At 46.9% G+C, this 21,031-nt stretch overlaps 1 protein-coding gene across 4 annotated transcripts in view; it reads left to right on the top strand.

Annotated features, from left to right (window-relative positions):
• GFOD1 (glucose-fructose oxidoreductase domain containing 1) overlaps positions 1-20,656 on the top strand; it is a 123,829-nt gene extending 103,173 nt beyond the window's left edge. For all 4 annotated transcript variants that reach the window (XM_033216258.1, XM_033216259.1, XM_033216260.1 and 1 more), the window contains exon 2: positions 18,548-20,656. In XM_033216258.1, the coding sequence (XP_033072149.1) occupies positions 18,548-19,467 (920 nt within the window). In that variant the 3' untranslated portion in view covers positions 19,468-20,656. The remainder of the gene's footprint in view (positions 1-18,547) is intronic.
• Positions 20,657-21,031: the final 375 nt, after the last annotated feature.

Here is a 21,031-nt window from a genome sequence, read left to right as displayed (position 1 = left end):
TACTGTTTACATAGGGTTGAGTTTTGATTTGCTTACGTAGGAACCCAAGGCATGAGAGTTATCTCAACCTAATGGCCTTCCCATTAATTATTTTGACAATGAGATATGTATGCCTGTGGGGCACTGCACAACTTCTCAAACTTGGAATCAGATAGAACTCTGCCACCCACAGTTCCATCCCACATCTTGATTTTTTCCTGGTGTGTGTTTGTTCTAATCACAGCAACTGCCAAAAACTCAGCTTCACAGAGATAGGCTGTCACTGAAAGGAATCCCATGTAACCAGTGTTGAAACTGTGAACTTTCTCCAGTTAGCAGTTCCTGCAGTATCCAATAGATGTCAAGTAACAGAATGTTTCCCTCTAAATTTTAAAACACACTGCAGTTACCCTGAATTCACCATGGGACCCCTGGATGCCTTAGGTTGGGAACCATGGTTCTAAAGCACGGAAACTAGTTGTGGAACATACAAGATTTGATGGCAACCTGGGTGACCCCCCATCTCTTCTCCAGTAGGCTCTTAATAAATGTTTGTGGGATTACAAAGGAATCTAAATCATTCTGTTACAAAGATACGTGCACACATATGTTCATTGCAGCACTGTTCACAGTAGCAAAGACATGGAATCAACCCAAATACCCATCAAAGATAAACTAGATAAAGAAAATGTGGTACATGTACACCATGGAATACTCTGCAGCCATAAAAAGGAATGAGATCATGTCATTTGCAGGGACATGGTTGGAGCTGGAAGCCATTCTCCTCAGCAAACTAACACAGGAACAGAAAACCAAACACTGCATGTTTTCACTTACAAGTGGGAGCTGAACAATGAGAACACATGGACACAGGAAGGGGAACAACACACACTGGGGCCTGTTGGGGAGTAGGGTTCGGTGAGGGAGAGCATTAGGAAAAATAGCTAATGCATGCTGGACTTAATACCTAGGTGCTGGGTTGATATGTTCAGAAACCACCACGGCACACATTTACCTATGTAACAAACCTGCACATCCTGCACATGTACCCTGGAACTTAAAATAAAAAATTTTTTAAAAGTCTATAGGGTTGAATGGTTACATGAAAATCCACATTTCCAACTTGTATTAGTCTGTTCTCACACTGCTAATAAAGACATACCTGAGACTGGGTAATTTATAAAGGAAAGAGGTTTATTGACTCGCAGTATCACATGGCTGGGGAGACCTCACAATCATGGTGGAAGGTGAAGGAGAAGCAAAGTCACATCTTACAGGGTGGCAGGCAAGAGAGTGAGTGCAGGGGAACTCCCGTCTATAAAACCATCAGATCTCATGAGATTTATTCACTATCATGAGAACAGCACAGAAAAGAACCACCCCCATGATTCAATGACCTCGTACCAGGTCCCTTCCATGATACCTGGGAATTATGGGAGCTACAATTCAAGATGAGATTTGGGTAGGGACACAGCCAGACCATATCACAACTCGATTTCTTTGCCATCACATTTGACTGGCTGCCAGCTTGCATTCAATATGGTAATATAATCAAGATGAGCACAGATACACAGAGCCAGAGTGTGGGGGTTTGGATCCTGGCTCAAGCACTTACGAGGATGTGAACTGGGGCCTTGACTCTTGAGGGTTTGGCTTTGTTTGTGAAGTGGGAATGACAATAACCTCTTCCGGTTTTGGGAGGATTCAGTGAGATGATTCCTACAAAGGACTTCCCAGGTACTTGGTGGTAGTAACTGCTCCCATCAGTAAGTGTGTGTGTGTGTGTGTGTGTGTGTGTATTTCTCTTACTCCAGGGGGCACTTTCAGACTTCAGTGTGATTGAGCATGGTGACCTGTCTCAGGAGGAGGTGCTCATGAGAGGAGGGTGGTTGAGGGCTGACGAGGAGGAGAAGGGGAGGGGATAAATCACCTGTCCATGCCCCTTCCCACTGGAGCACAAAGTAAGCCACACCTGGGCTTCTGTCCTTGTTCTCTGCATCTGACACACGTTTAGGGCATTACTGTGTCTGAGACATCTAGACATCTCCCACATGCTCCACCCAAGTCCTGTGCAAGTGTGATGAGTGGCTGATTGTCCAGGAGCCCCAGGCCAGACTTGTTCCAGCGTTGTGTCCATGCAGAACCCTTTCCTGGGAATCAGTGAGTCCTTCCCATATGGAAGCATCCCCAGGATGTACAAGGGAACCTTTTCAGCTCTGCTGGGACCCTTTACTCAGGGGCTGGAGCCTTTATTGCCTGTCTTCTGGCCTCTTCTAGGGCCTCACGTTATTATGTGGAAGAGAAAGTATGAAAACTTAACTCCTAGCCCATTTCCTTGTCTGTAAAATGGGGCTTCTGCCACCTGACATCACCAAGCAGGCTGTGGGCTTCCAGATTTTCAGATTTTGAACGAGTGTTGCTGGGGCCGACACAGATTCAGGTGCGCCCAGTTTTCTGGGAGTTCTTGCCAACTAGGTTTCTGTCTTCAAAAACAGTCTGCATTATTTTTGCATATTGTTGCAAAAGAAAACAAAGCACCAGGACTCAGCCCAGCCAGCCCCCGGGGCAGCATGACCGCTCTCCACCCCCAGGAGTGAGCGGTGTTTCAGCCTTTCAGCCTTGGATGGCTGGGCTTGTTGACACCCCCATGTCATTCAGCTCAGCGGTAGTCATGGGGTCCCTAGGTGAAACATTAAGCACTGTCCCTTGGAGATAAGAGGTTGTAGGAGGGAAGAAATCTGCTGGCTTCTGGGCTGCAGGAGGAAAGCTTGGCTCTCTGGGATCAGATGCTTTGTAAACATTCCGTTATACTCCCCACTTCTGTGTCTCGCCTTGCCCATTTCTGAGGTTTCTGAGCTCTGTTGATAAGACTAATTTCCCAGCGATCCTCAGCCTAGTGAGGATGGTAGCATAGACCTGTGAAAATATCAGCTTGCAACCAAGAGTGAGGTTTTGTGATTTGGAAAGAGGAGTTTTAATCTGCAGCCTTTCATATAGCTAGCTAAGCCTTCCTTATTTCCTGGGAGCAGTTAATAATGTGTGCAACTAAGTGCTCAGGCAACCTCTACCCTCCATTTTTCCAGCCTTGACTCCCTTTGGCCACCCCAGCCAGCCAGCAATGCCAACACAGGTCTCCGCCAGGGGTGTCTGTATGGCATAAATTGAACCTGACATTTGCTAAGCTGCTCCCGCCAGCACCCCATCATGATATTCACGTGGGCAGATCTGGGGGCTGCAGGTTTGCATTTTGTTTTCATTCATAAGAGCATCTGCCCAGGGATCCCTGGCAGAGAGCGCTACAGTAAGTGTATTCTTTGGTTTTATTTGTAATTACATCTCAGTAGTAACTTTCTTCTTGCGGTAGGCCTATTCCTTCCAGCAAACTTTCCCGTACACTGTTCGTTTCATACTGTCAGCAGTCTTAACAACGCTGGCAGGACCAGATATCAGCTCTCTTTCACAGACGGTTTTTGCACATGGAATGAGTGGCAAAGCCAGATCTGGAACCCACGTAGCTTTCGAGTCTGTATCTTTCCCACCCCCTGTGCTGCCACGCACTTACCTCCCTGCCACCAACTTGTTTTGAATTCTTGCAGCTCTAAGAGCTGACCTGTGCAGGTTTTATTTGGGTCTGTTATTGACTTGAGCAGACATTTATAAGCACTTTCCATGGGTCAGGACAGTGCCCAACTGTCCTTTCATCCTCAAAGCAGCCTTTTGAAGAAGGCGTTATTATTCCAATTTTATAGGTAAGTGCCCTAAGCTGCTTTGGGTCACATGGTTTGCAAATGCCAGGTGAGGATTTCAATCCACATTCCCTGACCCTCATTTCACTTCCTGTCTGACCAATCACACTAGATCTTGGGCTGCTTTATTAATAGGCACTCAGAGCTTCCTCCGTGTCCAAATCAATCTTTTCAGACAGGGGTCCAGAAAGCTTGGAAACCTGTTGTACTCAAGAGGCATTTAAATTGCCAACAACAGAAACTACCTGGCTGATTTTAGCAGAAGGAAATTGTTTGAAAGGATCTTAGTTCCTCACAGAAATGTACGAGAGGCTGGGGAAGTCGGCTTGAAAAACACAAGGAACAAAGAAAGGCTTGGCAGCGGGAACCACTGTCCGGATCACACCAGAGAACCCATCTGGTGTAGACAGACTCGGTTGCTGGCAGTGGTGCTGGCGCTGGGTGATAGAAGCCGTCATTGCATTGTGGGCATCACAGCCCTAGAAACTAGATGCTACTACCCCTGCTGCCAGCACAGATCTCCACCTTCCTCCATTCTCATGTACCAGGCCCAGGTGGTGTTCCTGGTTGGTCAAACCCGGGTGGGTGCCCATGGCTTTGCTGTAAAGGCTGCTGGGAAAGCAAACAGCTGGCGTGGCTTCTACGGAGGGAGGCTGTACCTCCCACCAAGACTCTCAGGTGGGGAATTTCCCAATCACAGCAAGGAGACTCAGGGGCTGGGCAGCTCCCCAGAATCACACATCTCTACTACCTTTCCTCCCGCAAACACACACACACACTCAATGATTACACTGTAGGTTACTTGTCAGTTGCTACCATTACTATCTTCCCACCACTCCCTGGGCCTTGGCATAGACCGTGTCTACCGTGTGGAGCTGGTGCAGGTGAAAGTGTTCTGGGAAGTAGCATGTTAATCATGTTCACCACCTGCTGGGGGTGGAGCCCTGGAGCTGGTTTGCCTCCTGGCTGCAGGAGGGGCTTATTGCCTCTGTTAGGCCACACCAGCAGCAGATGGGGTTCGCATAAGCTGATTGTTTCCCTCTGCTTCTGGCTGAAGCAGGAGGATCTCTTGTTTCTTGGGGAGGATGCATGGAGCATTGGGCTGCTTTCCTTTCTTAGGCAGGCTTTGGCCACTCTAGGTGTTTTTATCCCTCCAAGGGCGTGTGTTACTAGGCTGCAGGAGGTGGGGTTAGCATGGTCCCACAGTGGCTTTCCTTCTGGCACCTGGGTTCACAGAAGTGGAGTATGTGGCATGCCCATCACGGCCTGGTTCCTTTGGCTGAGATGAGAGGTGCCCACTTGCAGAAGGCTGGGGCCCTGGGAGGGCTTCCTTTATTCAGCTGTGGGAACCCCATAGGAACCCCAGCACTATAATGGCTGGTTTCCCCAGCCTCTCTCTTTCTCAATAATAATCTTTCAGTTGTCCTGGCACGTTCACTGCCACGGATGTGGAGAAACCAGCTATTCGCCTTCAAAGAGAAGAACCACTGTGTTCTCCCATGTCGAGCCTCCAGCGCTTCTTGCTTTCCAGTTCTTTTGTCTTCAAGCTCTCGACTCTGCCCTCCTTTCATTGCTTTCCCAAATCTTCTCAATACAATGCTGGGACCTGGTGGGGCGGGGCCTGAGGGGTTGGTGCTTCCTTTATTAACCCACCTGGTAGTTCGGAGGCTCAGTCGTTTCATCCTATCCCCCATTCTACTCATGTGAAACATGGAAAATGCGGGGCTTTGGGACCACAGAACTGAATTTGCACCCTGGATCTGCACATATCTCTGACCTCGGGCAATTATAATCTCTAAGCCTTAGTTCCCCATTTTCTACAAATGACGGTGCTGGAGTGGTGCTTAAGTGAGCCAAAGGGAAACCCCTGATGCCACGTGGATACATAAAATTTTAGCTCCTCTTCCTTTCCCTGTGCTCTTTTCTGCCCCAAGACTGAGGCTCTGGCTCTGCCCTGCGCCTGTTTCTGTTGCTACTGCCTCCAGGGAGCCCAGAGCTGCAGGACACAATCTCATTGATAATAAGGAAACTAAAAAAAGATCTTAAAAACCCTAGAGTACCTCACAGAGTCTTTCTTTTTGATGGAGTAAAAACTACTGAAGGAACTTAGAAACAAAGAGAGGTTTGGAAGGAATATGGACATGTCTGAGAATACTTGAGACTCTTCCTCTGTGGGGTTTCTAGAGCTTGCAGGCAGGTAATGAGTGGACGGGGCTGGAACAACTGTGAGAGGTAGAATTCTAAGAGGACCTTTGCCACTTGGTGTTACTTCTGTGATTAGCTCTATGGCAAAAAGGGGATCGTCTGGGTGGGCCTAATCTAATCACAGGAGCTCTTGAAAGGCAGCAAATTGTCTCTTGCTGGTGGCAAAAGAGGAAGTCCAAGAGCTTCCAAGTATGAGAAGGATCTAACTTTCACATGCTATTGCTGGCTTGAAGATGGCAGGACACATGGCAGGAAAGTGGGCTCTGTAGTAACTGACAGCCAGCAAGGAGATGGGGACCTCAGTCCTACAGCCACAGGGAACCAAGTTCAGCCAACAGCCTGAATGAGCTTGAAAGCAGATTCTTCTCCAGAATGATTTTGTGAAACCCTAATCAGGGACCCAGCTGAGCCCACCTGAACTTCTGATCTAGAGAACTGAAAAATAGTAAATGAAAATAGTAAATGGGTGTTGTTTTAAGCTGTTCAGTTTGTGCTGGTTTGTTATAGCAGCAATACAAAACTAATACAGGGCAGCAATGCCCTGGGGACTGGTGTGTTCTATGGTATACTGCAGATGTACATGCCATCTAACTGTGGAAGCCACTAGACAGCTACAACTGAGTGTTGTCATGCAGGAGGTTCTGCAGAAGAAACCCAATGTTTCTGAATTTTTGCATTTCTTGAGACCAAAACTTCAGACTGTGTGAAATATCTTGGCTTTAAAAAAAAAAACAGAAAACATATCTGCTGGGTAAATGCACTTGTGATCCCTTCACTAAAGCACAACCCGCCCTGAATGGAGAATTTCCTACATTTATTTTGAGATGTTGCCTAGTTTAAAGTCTCTTGTCTTCCCGCTGTATATACAATGAGGATAGTGTTTCTTTTTAAGTACTGACTTGCAATCAGCAAGGAGATTCTGAGGTTTGTTGGGAACTACGTGGGGGCTTTGGGAGATGACAAGAGGTTCCCAGCCTTTTGGATGTGTGATGAGGTTTCACACCATACTTGGGAAGAGAAAGCCTAGATTCCTTTATTTCTCAACAGCCAGGTTGACCACCATTCTAGTCCTCCATCCTGTTAGGTGGGTGGGTAGGAAATAGAATTGTAATTCAACCCAGCAATCTCACCCAATGTTTTGGGTTTTACAAGTGTTTTCTTGTAAGTATCTCAGCCTCTTTTGCGTGACTCTGGTGACCCAATGTTTGACATTGTGCTTTTTCCTCTTCTACTCCAGAAATTGGCTCTTTCTGTGGGGATAGTGTGGCTTATGAGACTCTGGCTATGCCCCTTGGATCCGGGGGTACACTCTGAATCCTGGCTTGTCCAAGCGTGGAATGGTGGTGTAGGCTCAAGAATGGCTATTCTAGGCCACTCTCTAGAATAGTGACCACCGAGGTACAGTGGTTGTCATTTGGCTATTTTGGACCAATACAGTAGGACTCAACTACTGGAGTTCACAGTCCTGGCCATTTTCCTCTGTTCCCAAGTCCCTGACCACTGTCCCCACTGTATCCAATTCCAAGCCTCTGTTCTCCCATGGGCCCTTTTGCCCTCGTCCAACCTCCCTGCCCCCTCACACTCTGGTCTGTATGTGCCACCGACACGAAGGGGAGGGCTGCCCCAGGCCTCCCTGCATGGGAAGCTGGCCACTAACTTGGAAGGTCTCTTGGTTCTACATTCCTACCTGTTGTTTCTAGACTTCTACCCTTGGTCTCCCTTGGGCTGGAAGTAGCAAGCTTTTCATTTCTCTCCTGGGGAATACCCCTGCTGGAAGGAGCTGGCTAGTGACTCCCCAGTATCATATCTACATTCTCAACTGTAGCCTCAAATATAAGCTGTAGAGATGGAGATGTATGGGATTTACCAATAAGGTAACAGAAATTGGAAAGTGTTTCAGGAGTAAATGCTCATTACACATGTGATAGTTTCCATCATTAGAGGACCAAATGAACACAAATCTGAGAAAATCCGCATGCTGGTGGGGGTTCCTGGGCAATAAAAGGGCCCAGGTAACAGGCTAGAGTCATGGGGGAAGGTCCACAAAAGGGTTGGTGGGATAGGGGCTCGGCCTTATGGGTGGGTTGAATGTAGAAAGCACTTGAACAATTAATTCAGTTCAACACCAAGTCCCATCACCATCAGCCATCCTGACTTCCTTTCATTGGCTGTGACCCTCTTTCAGAACCCACTAATAGCCCCAGGAGCTTCAACACAGGAGCTGAATATGGGTCGCTCTGACCCACTTCCGTTTCAAGTGTGAAATTAGGATGGAAACTTAATCAAATTGCCCTGAGACTTCAGATGTCACCCAGCTGAGCATCGGGCCTCCCACCCCCACTGCCCTGGTTTCTGAAGCTCACTGCAGTCGGTTGCATGATTGTCTTCAGAGCCCTCCTTTTGTGCTGTGTGCTGCAGACACTGCACATATGTGCACAGGCACGTGTAGCCAGCAAGAATGGGAGCGTGTATCTCTGGGTGACATGGGTGCAAAGAATAACCTCGCCAGCCTTAAGAGAAGGGTGGTCAGAAGGCAGTAAGAGTGCGAAAGTTAAGATCAGACCCAAAGTACAGCTTAATGGGAGGAATAAGTCCTAGTGTTCTATAGCACTGTAGGGTGACTGTAATTAGCAACATTTTATTGTATATTTTCAAATAGCTATAAGGAGGATACTGAATGTTCCCAACACAAAGAAATCATAAAGATTTGATTTCTTTGGCGTGGGCGCAGTGGCTCACACCTGTAATCCCAGCACTTTTGGAGGTTGAGATGGGCAGATCACCTGAGGTCGGCAGTTCGAGACCAGTCTGACCAACATGGAGAAACCCCGTCTTTACTAAAAAAAAATACAAAATTAGCCGGCCTTGGTGGCACATGCCTGTAATCCCAGCTACTCGGGAGGCTGAGGCAGAAGAATGGCTGGAGCCCGGGAGGCAGAGGTGGCAGTGAGCCGAGATTGCACTATTGCACTCCAACCTGGGTAACAAGAGACAAGAGTGAAATTCCATCTCAAAAAAAAAAAAGATTTGAGATGATGAATATGCTAAGTACCTTGATCTGATCACTATACATTATATGTATTGAAACATCACTATATACCCCGGAAATATGTATAATTATTATGTGTCAATTTAAAAAACTTATTTTTGGCTGAGCATGGTGGCTCATACCTTTAATCCCAGCACTTTGAGAGGCTGAGACAGGCGGATCACTTGAGGTCAGCAGTTCAAGACCAGCCTGGCCAACATGGTGAAACTCTGTCTCTACTAAAATTACAAAAATTAGCCAGGTACATTACAGGTGCACGCCTGTAATCCCAGCTACTAAGGAGACTGAGGCAGGAGAATGTCTTGAACCTGGGAGGCGGAGGTTGCAGTGAGTCAAGATTGCACCACTGCACTCCAGCCTAGGCGATAGAACAAGACTCCATCTCAAAAAAAAAAAAAAAAAAATTTAAAAAGACTAGGCTGGCTTTGTAGCTAGACAATCTGGGTTCAAATTCCAGATTTGACTCTACTGTTATTGAGTTGTGGAATCAGAAGCAAGTTACTTACCCCTCAGAGGCTCAGTTTCCACATCTGTAAGGTGGGAACAGGACAAGTACCTGATTGTGTAGACCAAAACGTGAAAATGCATGCAAAAAACTCAGCCTCCTCTGGCACCAAGTAGGTACTCAATAAATGACTGTTGTTGCTATTTAAAATTGTGCCATTTGTACTACGAGCAGATCAGACTAGTTTTTTGAGTTGGGAAGTTGTATTTATGTTAAGAACTTTCATGGGGATTGAAAATCGGGAATTTAGTCTCTCCAAATGGACTCTTAATGTATATGGAGGAAGGGACAGAGGGAAGACTGGGATGTAGACAAGTCATCCCTGATGATACTTCTACTTCTCTTGCAGTTTCTAAGTTAAAAAAAAAAAAGTGTCTGTGTGTGTGTGTGTGTGTGTGTGTGTGTGTGTGTTGGGGGAGTAGGAAGGAGATTAGCAGGAAGAAAAATAAAAGAGGAAAAAGAGCTGGGCTAAATGGAGTGTTGCAGTAAGTGAGTGAGAGAGTGAAAGTAACTAAATGTCCCGTGTCTCAGGGTGCAGGGATGGAGGGATTATAAATAGCCCTGTCCGTTCATATGCTTAGTTCTGTTGAAACCAGAGATTTGTCTTTGACCTGGCTTTTTTCTTTTTCTTTGGTCTAAACTCCAATTCTGCTTAATCTTTCTTGAATCACAGATTATTTTAAGATTCTAATGAACCTCTCTCAGAAAATTGTGCATCAGGATATACACACAACAGTTTTTTTGTTTTTTTGTTTTTTTTTTTTTTTTGAGATGGAGTCTCGCTCTGTCGCCCAGGCTGGAGTGTAGTGGCACGATCTTGGCTCACTGCAAGCTCCGCCTCCTGGGTTCACGCCATTCTCCTGCCTCAGCCTCCCGAGTAGCTGGGACTACAGGCGCCCGCCACCACGCTCGGCTTATTTTTTGTATAGTAGAGACGGGGTTTCACTGTGTTAGCCAGGATGGTCTCGATCTCCTGACCTTGTGATCTGCCCACCTCGGCCTCCCAAAGTGCTGGGATTACAGGCATGAGCCACCGCGCCCAGTCATACACACAATAGTTTTTATAAATAGTCCAGTATTAGCAGTTCCCCGATTCCACATTAAACACCATTAATCTTATTTTAGACCATTTTTTATACCTGACCCAAACTTCTAAATGATGAATAGGCAAGCTCCTATGCATGCTTCAGAACCCAGCTCAAATGTTCTCTGTCCAGCAAAACTTTCTTCCATGCCCAGATTGGTTGGGCAGCCCTTCCTTCATGGTTTCATTGCTTATCACTTTCTGAGATCTGCATCCCATAATCGCGCCTTTCCTGATTGGTCTCCTCTACTAGACTGTGAGCTCATACTCATCTTTCTTACTCATTTTTTGGTTCCAGTGCCTAGCACAGAAATGTTGAAGGAACAGAGTATAAATGAAGATAATGAGTTCCCTACTTGAAATGCAAAGCAAGCCGTCTCTACCTTCTGCAAATGCGAGGAAAAAATAGGAAGCTGTATCTGATGGGACTTCTTTCAGGGGCTCTGCCAGTCTGCTGGGACAGCTGCAAGCCAGCCTGCAGAACTAGCATCCGTTTTGGCTTCGAAAAGATAAGGGGCTGTCAACACAAGTGGAATGATGGGGAGGAACCGGTGGGAAAGTAGCATTGCCTCCGAGATTTCCACCATGATTAGATCAGGGAGTGCGTGATTGGAAATGTGCTCACGGGGAGGGATGCTTGAGGTTCCAGGCTGATTATGTTAGGGAACAGCCCTGGTCCCTGGGTGGCCCGGTGTCAGCCATCCTCCAGGTACCCAGGGATAACTTCCCTGATGAAGGGCAGCAACAGGTACCTGCTCTGTGAGACAACAGAGCTCTGTCTTTCCCTGGAGGTGTGAATGGGAAGCCCCTTGCCCAGACTCGTGGGGGTACCATTTGGATCAAGTGTCAGCCCCACCAGAGCTCTGATCTGTCCTGAGATAGGAGCAGAGACTCAGCCACAACTTGGAGACCCTGAGCTTGGAGGATGTAAGGGGAGCAGCTGTCTGAAGGGCATTAGGGTCTCTGGGCTGGAAACTCTTCCCTATAGCACAGATTTCTCAGGAGGGCCATGAATATTTTGGCTCAGTTACAGAGAGCACATTCAGCAGGCTTTGGAGGGAGCCGATTTTCCATTTCCCTATGAAGGATCTCAGGAGGGCAGTAAAGCTCCTTCTGAAATTATTTAACTTAAAAGCTTCTGATGAAGAGCAGGCACACTGCCTTGCACATAGCGCTCTCACCCGCCAGAAGTTTCCCACGGATCTCATTTTATTCCTAACTGCAGCACAGTGATATCGGTCAGAAGGTATCTCTCAGCTCCACCATTTTAAGAACAGATAGCTTTGCTTTATTTGCTGCTGAGAGGATCTTGTCTTAAAAATTTAAGTTGGTTCAAGCCCCAAAGCCTCCAAAAGACCTAGGTTTAGCTCTTTGTTCTCACACAAAGGGCTGCTTGGTCTTTGTGGGGTGAGTTGTCAAGTCTTCCCCAGAAGACCCAGGCCAGTCCCCGTGTGCTCTCTGCCACTCACCCGTGGCCACACTGCAGCACATTGACAAATGCAGCAACCCTCCAAGACAGCCATTTCTGGATGCAGGGACAGGGCCCTCAGTGGGGCGAGCTGAGCGTGGAGCCATGGCATGATGGCTCACAGTCCTGGATGGACGCAGCAGAGTGACCCTCATCCATCATACCCGCATGTGCGCAGAAAGCCCCTCCCGTTCCTCTACCATCATTTTGAGCCCCAGAGGACTTTGCCAGACCTCTCCTACCACTCGGGAAATGTTTGGGGCTTGGCAAAACACAAAACATACTTTCTCAGGCACTTCTTATTTTCATATTTTTCATTTTTCGCTGCCTGTTAATCTGGAGTGAAATAAAGTCCATATGTTCCAAGTCCCTTTGCCTAATTCCCTGCAGTGTGATTTTTATCTCTGAAATTGTTTGAAGTCCCAAAGTTTTTGATCTTTTGCCTTAGAAAGAGGGCACCACATTTGGCCACACAAGGATGTAAACCTGAGACCTAAAGAACGTGTGTTGGCCTGGTGCTCCCAGAGGCGTGTGGATGCAGCATGGGACAAGTGGCTCCCTCGTCCTTTCAGGGAAGTTGTTCACCCAGGAGTGAGAAAGTGCAGATGGCCTCCTTAGGCTGTGCAGAGTGACCTAGAGCAGTATTCTTTTCTCATGGCAAAAGGAGGAAAGCCTTTTTAGGTTTCTCCGTTAGGAAATTAGCCATGGCTGGTAAGGGGCTTATAAAAAGGGGCCTCGGCCTCTGCCTGAACCCCTCATTTTCCGTCTCCCTGGTAGAATCTATTTACTATCAAGTCAAAGAAATGCCATAGCCACGTGCTTAGGGAAGAGCGCAAGACTGCCTCTACTTATTTCCTACATTCAATGGAGAGAGAGTGCTTTTCTCTAAAGAGCCATTTTGGTTTTTTCTCTGGGGTGGAGAGAGAGGCACCATGCTAAGAGAGATGATCATCATGAGGACATCAAAGACTTGTGGTATTTGCTGGAGAGCGAGGCCCAAAGCCCAGGCTGCCAGACAGGCAGTTTGCAGGACAGGTATCTGTGTGCTTTCTTCAGGAGAAATCCCAGCATACAGTGAACGGCATCTGACACGCCCAGGATTGTGGGGTATGTCAACCGCACACTCAGACAATGCAAGTTCCCTTTCCATTGCAAGTGGTTTCCGGGATGAGAGGAATGCTCTGTGCCACACGAACCCACCTACACACACGCGTGCGCACGCACACACAGGCACACAGTGTCTGACTAGAAGTCTCTACTTAGAATTATGCTCCTTTAGCAAGAAACTTTTGATAGGGAATATTTGGGTGGGGAAAAGCTGGGAAAAAGAAAGAATCTGAGGATCTTGAGGATCCCAGAGTGGGCTCTTCAGAAGCCCCCTGAGAGAGGCAGGGTAAGGGAAGACTGTCCAGAATGCAGAGAAAACAAACTTTGCTTAGCAGTCTGATTAGTAGGAGTGGTTGGATTAGTAGGATTATGATTGATTTTCTTTTCTTCACTATATTTTTCCACATTTTCTAAATTTGTCATTTTACGGTCAGAAAAACAAAAATGCTAATTTAAAAAATCCACAAAGGGACAGGAAGATCTTTGAAGGACAGCACTCACAATAATGGGAAAAGGGTTCTCCAAAGTCTGGGGGAGTTGGCAGGTCCCAGCTCTCATGGACCCATCCTAGTCAGTTCCTGAGCCCCGGAGTGCTGGTAGAAGGCTCTGCTGACCCTGAACCTCGAAAGCTTCAGAGGCCTGGGCTCTGCATTTTGCGTTCCTTTTGGAACTGGAAGGATTATCTTATTTTTAACAATATGTCCCAAAGGCTTTAAGAAGTTACTGTACAATGTACGGTGATGCCTGGGTCTCAGAACCGGAGGGGATCCGTGCGTGGGCGTCAGGTTGTGGCAGAGTTTTGTGCATCTGTCTGAGTTGCATGGTTCAGAGAGAGAGTCCACAGCTTTCACTAAGAATCATAAAGAGGTCTTGAGCAAATGGAGCAACAAGACCTGGCAACAGAGCCCAGGCCTCTGAACCTTTCAAGGTTCAGGGTCAGCAGAGCCTTCTACCAGCTCTTCGGGGCTCAGGAACTGGGATGGGTCCATGAAGCTGGGACCTGCCAACTCCCCTAGACTTTGGGAGAACCCTTTTCCCATTATTGTGAGTGCTGTCCTTCAAAGATCTTCCTGTCTCTTTGTGGATTTTTAAATTAACATTTTTTTTCTGACCATAAAATGACAAATTTAGAAAATGTGGAAAAATATAGTGAAGAAAATGAAATCAATCATAATCCTACTAATCCAACCACTCCTACTAATCAGTTAACCTCCTAGGGTTTTCTTTTTCTTTTGTCATTTTAGAGAGGGTTGAGATCATATATGTCCATGAATAAGCCCTTTTCATTTAACATTACATCATAATCATCTTACTTGCCATTGGAAAGTCTTCATAAGCATCATTTTCTATGTTTGCACAATATTCTATTATATGGCTGCATGACAGTTGACTTACCCCTTTTTCTGTTGGGTATTTGCGTTGTTCACAGTTGTTTTGTTTTTTGTTTTGAGACAGGGTCTCACTGTCACCTAGGCTGGAGTGCAGTGACACAATCATAGCTCATTGTAGCCTTTCACTCCTGGGCTTACGTGATCCTCCCACCTCAGCCTCCCGAGTAACTGGGACTACAGGCATGTACCACCACATTTGGCCTTTTTTAAGAAATGGGATCTTGCTCTGTTGCCCAGACTGGTCTCAAACTCCTGGCCTCACGTGATCTTCCCAAAACTCTGGAATTATGGACATGAAGCCACTGCATCCAGCCTCTGTTCCCAGTTTTTGGCTATAATAAATAATGCAGTCAAAACTATCTTTGGGCAAGATGCCATGCTTGCATATTGGATTATTTCTTTATGATAAATTCCTAGAAGTCTCGTTTGACTTTTGAAGATGCTGTGTGTTAAGATGTTGCTGAGACCCATCTGTAAAGCGTGAATGTTGCAAAAGACTGTGGGCAAAGAGGTGGGGCAGGCAACAAGGTTTGCTGGGTTCCTGCTGCGCATTGGATGCACCACAAGGTGCTGTGGGTATTAATGGAGACTTAAGCATTAAAAGACCCAATCCTTATCCTCGAGGACTTTACTGTATAATGTGGAGCCATATCGTATGTATTAGGTTGGTGCAAAAGTAATTGCGGTTTTATCATTAAAAAGAGGGCACCACAATTACTTTTAATGGCAAAGCCGCAATTACTTTTACACCAACCTAATAAATAGCCTAAAGAGATGTCTGTATCTCAGATCCCTGGGGAATCCACACGGGCGTCTAGGGATGCAGTTGCATGTTTGTGTATCATGTCGTGTTCATGTTACATTTTCTGAAGCTTTCATCAGAATCTTTTTATCTATGGAGCTGCAAAGAATTCCATGCAATCATTATTTTGGGTGTGTAGGGAAGAAGTGTGGATCATTTATCTCTAATTATTCTTTTCTTCCTTTATTATTTTATTTTGTAGTTTTTATAATATAAAAAAATAAAAAATTTTTCTTAAGTACCATTAATATGACCAATAGTGTATACTGAGGAGATGGCAGTCAGGGTCCTGCTTTTGGACACCTTGAGGTAGAGTGTAGCAGAGGCCAGAGCCTATACCAATGGGTGTGAGGCAGATTTTGGCAGTATTTGTCACCTGTCCCTGCAGTGACCTACCACTCCATTTACATGTAAATCTGTTCCTGGTAGCATGAGCCGGTTTTAGATGAGCCTCATGCCTACAGGATCATATTGTCAGAACATAGTGTTACACGGGTGTGTGACACTTTTGGTGATACAAACCAGTGTTATCTCATCTCTCTGCTGGAGCCTCAGTCCTCACCTGGTTGCTAAGCATTAAAAGAGCTTCTCACTGCTATTTCATGCCCATCAGGGGGACCAGCCCAGCTCTGCCAACATAGAAGAAAAGGCAAGGAGGTGTGGTCATTTTGTAGGCTCTGGGCTTTTCGCTCAGGGCCAGAACTGGATGTGCACGTGGAAACTGACAGCCATCGTTTGTATTTCGTTTCTCCAATCTGCACTGACCATTTCTAGGATGTGGCTAGCTCTTCCAGTGGGAAAATGGGAAAGCCATGTGCCAGGCCATGGCCCTGGACAGACATCTGCAATCGCACAACTTCTACAAAACCCCATCTTAGCTCCGCATGTTGTAAGCATTCGTGGATTTTGTCAACTGAGTGGCTGTAGTCAGGACAAGTGGGATAGGGTGGGGTATGTCTCATCACCCCATTTCTCTTCAAGTCTCTCCCACATCTGTGATTGGAGTGCCCAGGTCTCCTTTAGAGGGTCTATGGGTGAGCGTGCCTAGACCACAGAGACCTGCCCCAGGACAGGTGCTTTGACTCCCAAGTCTTTTCGCCTAGCATCTATTTTATCTGACTTGCTAAGAAATCTGTGTCTTTTTTTTTTTTTTTTGCCCTCAAGTTGGCCGTTTCTCCAGGTCCAGCTGAGTTGTTTTTCTTCTTCCTTGACTCTTGGCTTCCATGGAATAAATCCCTTTCTCATTCCCCTGTCACTCTCCTTTCCTTTGATCCTTTGTTTTCCCCAGACCCAGACCCACTTAGTCTCCTAAAGGGTTCAGAGAGGCATTTTGGTCTCCCTGTAATTTATACACACATTACAGTCATCACGTAAGAGTAATTCTTATTTGGCCTGACCTCCACTGGCCAAAAGCAACACACCCCACCCTGAAGCAGATGGGGGTCAGGGAGGAAACAGGCACTGCCAACTCCTCAGATTTAGGTAATATCCGCTCTTTATAGGAAAAGAAAAACTTTAAACAAACACGTCTGTGACCACTGCCAGCCCTAATCGGAATGCAAAATAAACAAGCACGATAATGCTCCAAATACAATCCTGGGGAATCATGGGTGTCAGAGAGGGGAAGACGTCAGCCAAAAGCTTAGACCTTCAAAGGGTATAATTAAGAAATTCTTCACACTTAATTAGACTCACCTTGGCTAGGATTTAAGCTTACGTATTCTGATTCTTTCCAAATACAGATGCTCTTCTCCTTTCACTTGATGATTTTTAATAATAATACATTTTTACTAAAAATGATATTTTAAACATAAAATACAGCATATAAAACATTTTATATATAACTGTAATGATATATTTTGTATGTAAAAAGATTATATCATATACTTTAATAGTACTCTTATATTTTGTATTTAAATAATATAAAAGCAAAATCTATTTCTGTTTAAAATGTTATAGATTTATATAAATAAAATATAAAATGAAGCATTTTATACTACCTTAGCAAATATTGTTAAACATTTCTAAAATATAGGTTACTTAAATATCTTAAAATAAACCCTACTATTTAAATCAATACCAGACGTTTAACATTAAAATTAAGTAATTCATGGCCTTTTGGGACCAGGACACCTGTAATCCCAGCACTTTGGGGATTTAGGGGATAGGGGACCAGTTAAGACCAGGAATGTGAGACTAGCCTGAGCAATGTAAGGAGACCCCTGTCTCTTAAAAAAAAAAAAAAAATTGGAGACCCCATCTCTTAAAAAAAAAAAAAATGGCTGGGCATGGTGGCTCACGCCTGTAATCACAGAACTTTGGGAGGCTGAGGTGGGTAGATCATGAGGTCAGGAGTTCGAGACTAGCCTGGCCAACATGGTGAAACCCTGCCTCTACTAAAAATACAAAAATTAACTGGGCATGGTGTCGGGCGCCTGTAATCCCAGCTACTCAGGAAGCTGAGGCAGGAGAATCGTTTGAACCCAGGAGGCGGAGGTTGCAGTGAGCCAAGATGGTGCCATTGCACTCCAGCCTGGGTGATAGGGTGAGACTCCATCTCAAAAACAAAGTTTAGCTGGGTATGGTAGCACCTACTGTCTTAGCTACTCAGGAGGCTGAGACAGGAGGATTGCTTGAGCCCAGAGGTTTGAGACTGCAGTTAGCTATGATCGCACCACTGCAATGCAGCCTGGGGAACAGTGAGATTCTGTCTCAAAAACAAACAAAAAACAAATTAAGTAATGCAACATAAATACTTAAAGTAATATTGAAATATATAGAATATCTTCTTTTTATTTTCATTATTTTTTAGTTTTTGAGACAGAGTCTTGCTGTCCCCAGGCTGGAGTGCAGTGGCCAGAACATAGCTCTATGCAGCCTCGACCTCCTGGGCTGTAGTGATCCTCCCACCTCAGCCTCCTGAGTCGCTGGGACCACAGGCATGCACCACCATGCCTGGCTCATTATTATTATTATTATTATTATTATTATTATTGAGACAGGATCTCTCCGTATTACCCAAGCTGGCCTCCAACTCCTGGGCTCAAGGCCTCCTCCGGCCTTGGCCTCCCAAAGTGCTGGGACAACAGGCATGAGCCACCACATCTGGCCTTCTTTTTCTATTAATGTGAAATATTTTAAGATCTGACCCAGGGATGCGCGCTCGGACATGGTCCCGCCCCGCTGACCGCTGTCTTCCTCCCACCCGCAGGCATCGGCAAGAACGTCATATGCGACCGCACGGCCACGCCGCTGGACGCCTTCCGCATGACCTCGGCTGCCCACTACTATCCCAAGCTCATGAGCATCATGGGCAACGTGCTGCGCTTCCTGCCGGCTTTCGTGCGCATGAAGCAGCTGATCGAGGAGGGCTACGTGGGCGAGCCGCTGGTGTGCGAGGTGCAGGTGCACGGCGGCAGCCTGCTGGGCAAGAAGTACAACTGGAGCTGCGATGACCTGATGGGTGGCGGTGGCCTGCACTCCGTGGGCACCTACATCATCGACCTGCTCACCTTCCTCACCGGCCAGAAGGCCGTCAAGGTCCACGGGCTGCTCAAGACCTTCGTGAAGCAGACTGACCACATCAAGGGCATCCGCCAGATCACCAGCGACGACTTCTGCACCTTCCAGATGGTGCTGGAGGGCGGGGTGTGCTGCACCGTCACCCTCAACTTCAACGTGCCCGGCGAGTTCAAGCAGGATGTCACTGTGGTGGGCTCCGCCGGGCGCCTGCTGGCCGTGGGCACCGACCTGTACGGGCAGCGCAACAGTGCCCCGGAGCAGGAGCTGCTGGTGCAGGACGCTACGCCGGTGAGCAACTCCCTGCTTCCGGAGAAGGCCTTCAGCGACATCCCCTCGCCCTACCTGCGCGGCACCATCAAGATGATGCAGGCGGTGCGCCAGGCCTTCCAGGACCAGGACGACCGGCGCACGTGGGACGGGCGGCCCCTCACCATGGCCGCCACCTTCGACGACTGCCTGTATGCCTTGTGCGTGGTGGACACCATCAAGAGGTCCAGCCAGACGGGGGAGTGGCAGAACATTGCCATCATGACCGAGGAGCCGGAGCTGAGCCCTGCCTACCTGATCAGTGAGGCCATGCGCCGCAGCAGGATGTCCCTCTACTGTTAGCACAGACTGAGAACCTCGGGGACTTGAGCCTTCTGCAGGGGATGTCCACAGAGAGGAAAAGGCCGAGGGGAGAGGGTGGCCATGGGGAACGTGGGGATGAGGGAGGTGAAAGGACAGTGTAAATAAATGGCATCTAGGAAGGTAAACTTCAGTCCGGGTGACTGATCCCAAACCAGACTGTTGGTGGTCTGAGCTCCTAGCCTGGAAGCATTCAGGAGAACCTGCCATTCCTGGGATGATCCTTGCTGGGTATTTGCACGAGAGTGGTTTGGTGTCGCTGCCTCTGCTGCCCTTTACTGTGACAAGCAAGGAGGGGGTTGCTTCCCTCCCTACCTCATCCACCCGACACACCTTGGCCTTCTGCAAGCCAAATGGTTCTGCAGGGTCAAGACACTAGTATCACGTGGCAAGCTCAGTGCCCGGGACACCCACTGCTGGTAGGAGAAGGCCCATTTCCACAGTCCGCATAAGCCTGTTAGGCTGGGGTTGGGGGTGGGATGGGCTGGTGAGAAAGTTCAAATTCCAGGAAGCTACTTTTCATTGGATGTAAGGTATCTAAAGGCAAAAGTACTTAGTAGCAAAGTGGCCACCTTTTGATTGATTGGGCTTCCTTATAGGAAGAACTGAGGGTGTGTCTTTGCACTTGGTTCATTGCCCTTCACCTGGTGGAGAAAGAGAGGTCAGAAATAGTAAGCAAAAAGCAGGACTCCCAGAAGCCACAAGGAAGGAGCACAGGCTGCACCAAAGCAGGGGCAGCAGAGAATAAAATATCTCTTTGAACTTGTCAACAATTAAAAAACTGAAAGGAGTCACCTTATAACACTATTTCCAGTAAAGGTGGAATTGAGTGTCTGAGGGATTATTGAGGTGTTAAGGTAGCCCTGCCACATGGCTCTCCAGGCAGGGCCAAGAAGATAGCACAAAGTATGGGTTTGACCATAAGCTCATGTGCTGCCCCCAAAGACTGGGAACGGCTGTGTGCCTCAGTGTTACAGTGTGAATTCCTAAACAGAGGGTAAAGTGAGCCTAGCCAGGGAGGTATCTGGGGCTCCCTCACCCATCTCTCCTACCAAGCTGGGCAAGAGCTTTTAGGAAATCCATCCAGCTTTGTGGATTTCAAAAGGAAGCCTTTAGTTCCAATTAGAATCCTCTTTCCTTAAAAATAAATAAATAAATACATAAATAAGTATTTTCCTTAGCTCCAGCATTTGCTTTCAGGATTCTGACACCTGAGAATTTGGGGGTAGGTATTAAGCAAAACAAAAGGACAACAAGGAACATTATTCCTAGTATTTCTAAAATGGGGGTTTAGAACCCCCCAAGGGGCCATTCTTAGGCTTGAGAAGGCTAATGTTGGAAAAAACATATTCTTCTCATTGGTCTCCTGTCTTGTCCTTGCACACTCTGCTTACAGAGCTTTTGTTAGAGATGCTGAACTGCAGGCTGGGAGCAGGCAGTGCCAAAAGGGAACAGGCACACACGCGCGCGCACACACACACACAGATTTTTGAATGCTTGCTGCCATCAAATGTCGCTTGAAATCATTCTTTAAAAATTCAGATCG

This window comes from Trachypithecus francoisi, unplaced genomic scaffold (assembly GCF_009764315.1).
Source record: "Trachypithecus francoisi isolate TF-2019V2 unplaced genomic scaffold, Tfra_2.0 Lachesis_group10, whole genome shotgun sequence".
In the NCBI taxonomy this organism is placed as follows: Eukaryota; Metazoa; Chordata; class Mammalia; order Primates; family Cercopithecidae; genus Trachypithecus; species Trachypithecus francoisi.
Note: the sequence above shows the minus strand (reverse complement) of the source record. Positions and strands in the feature narration are given on the sequence as shown.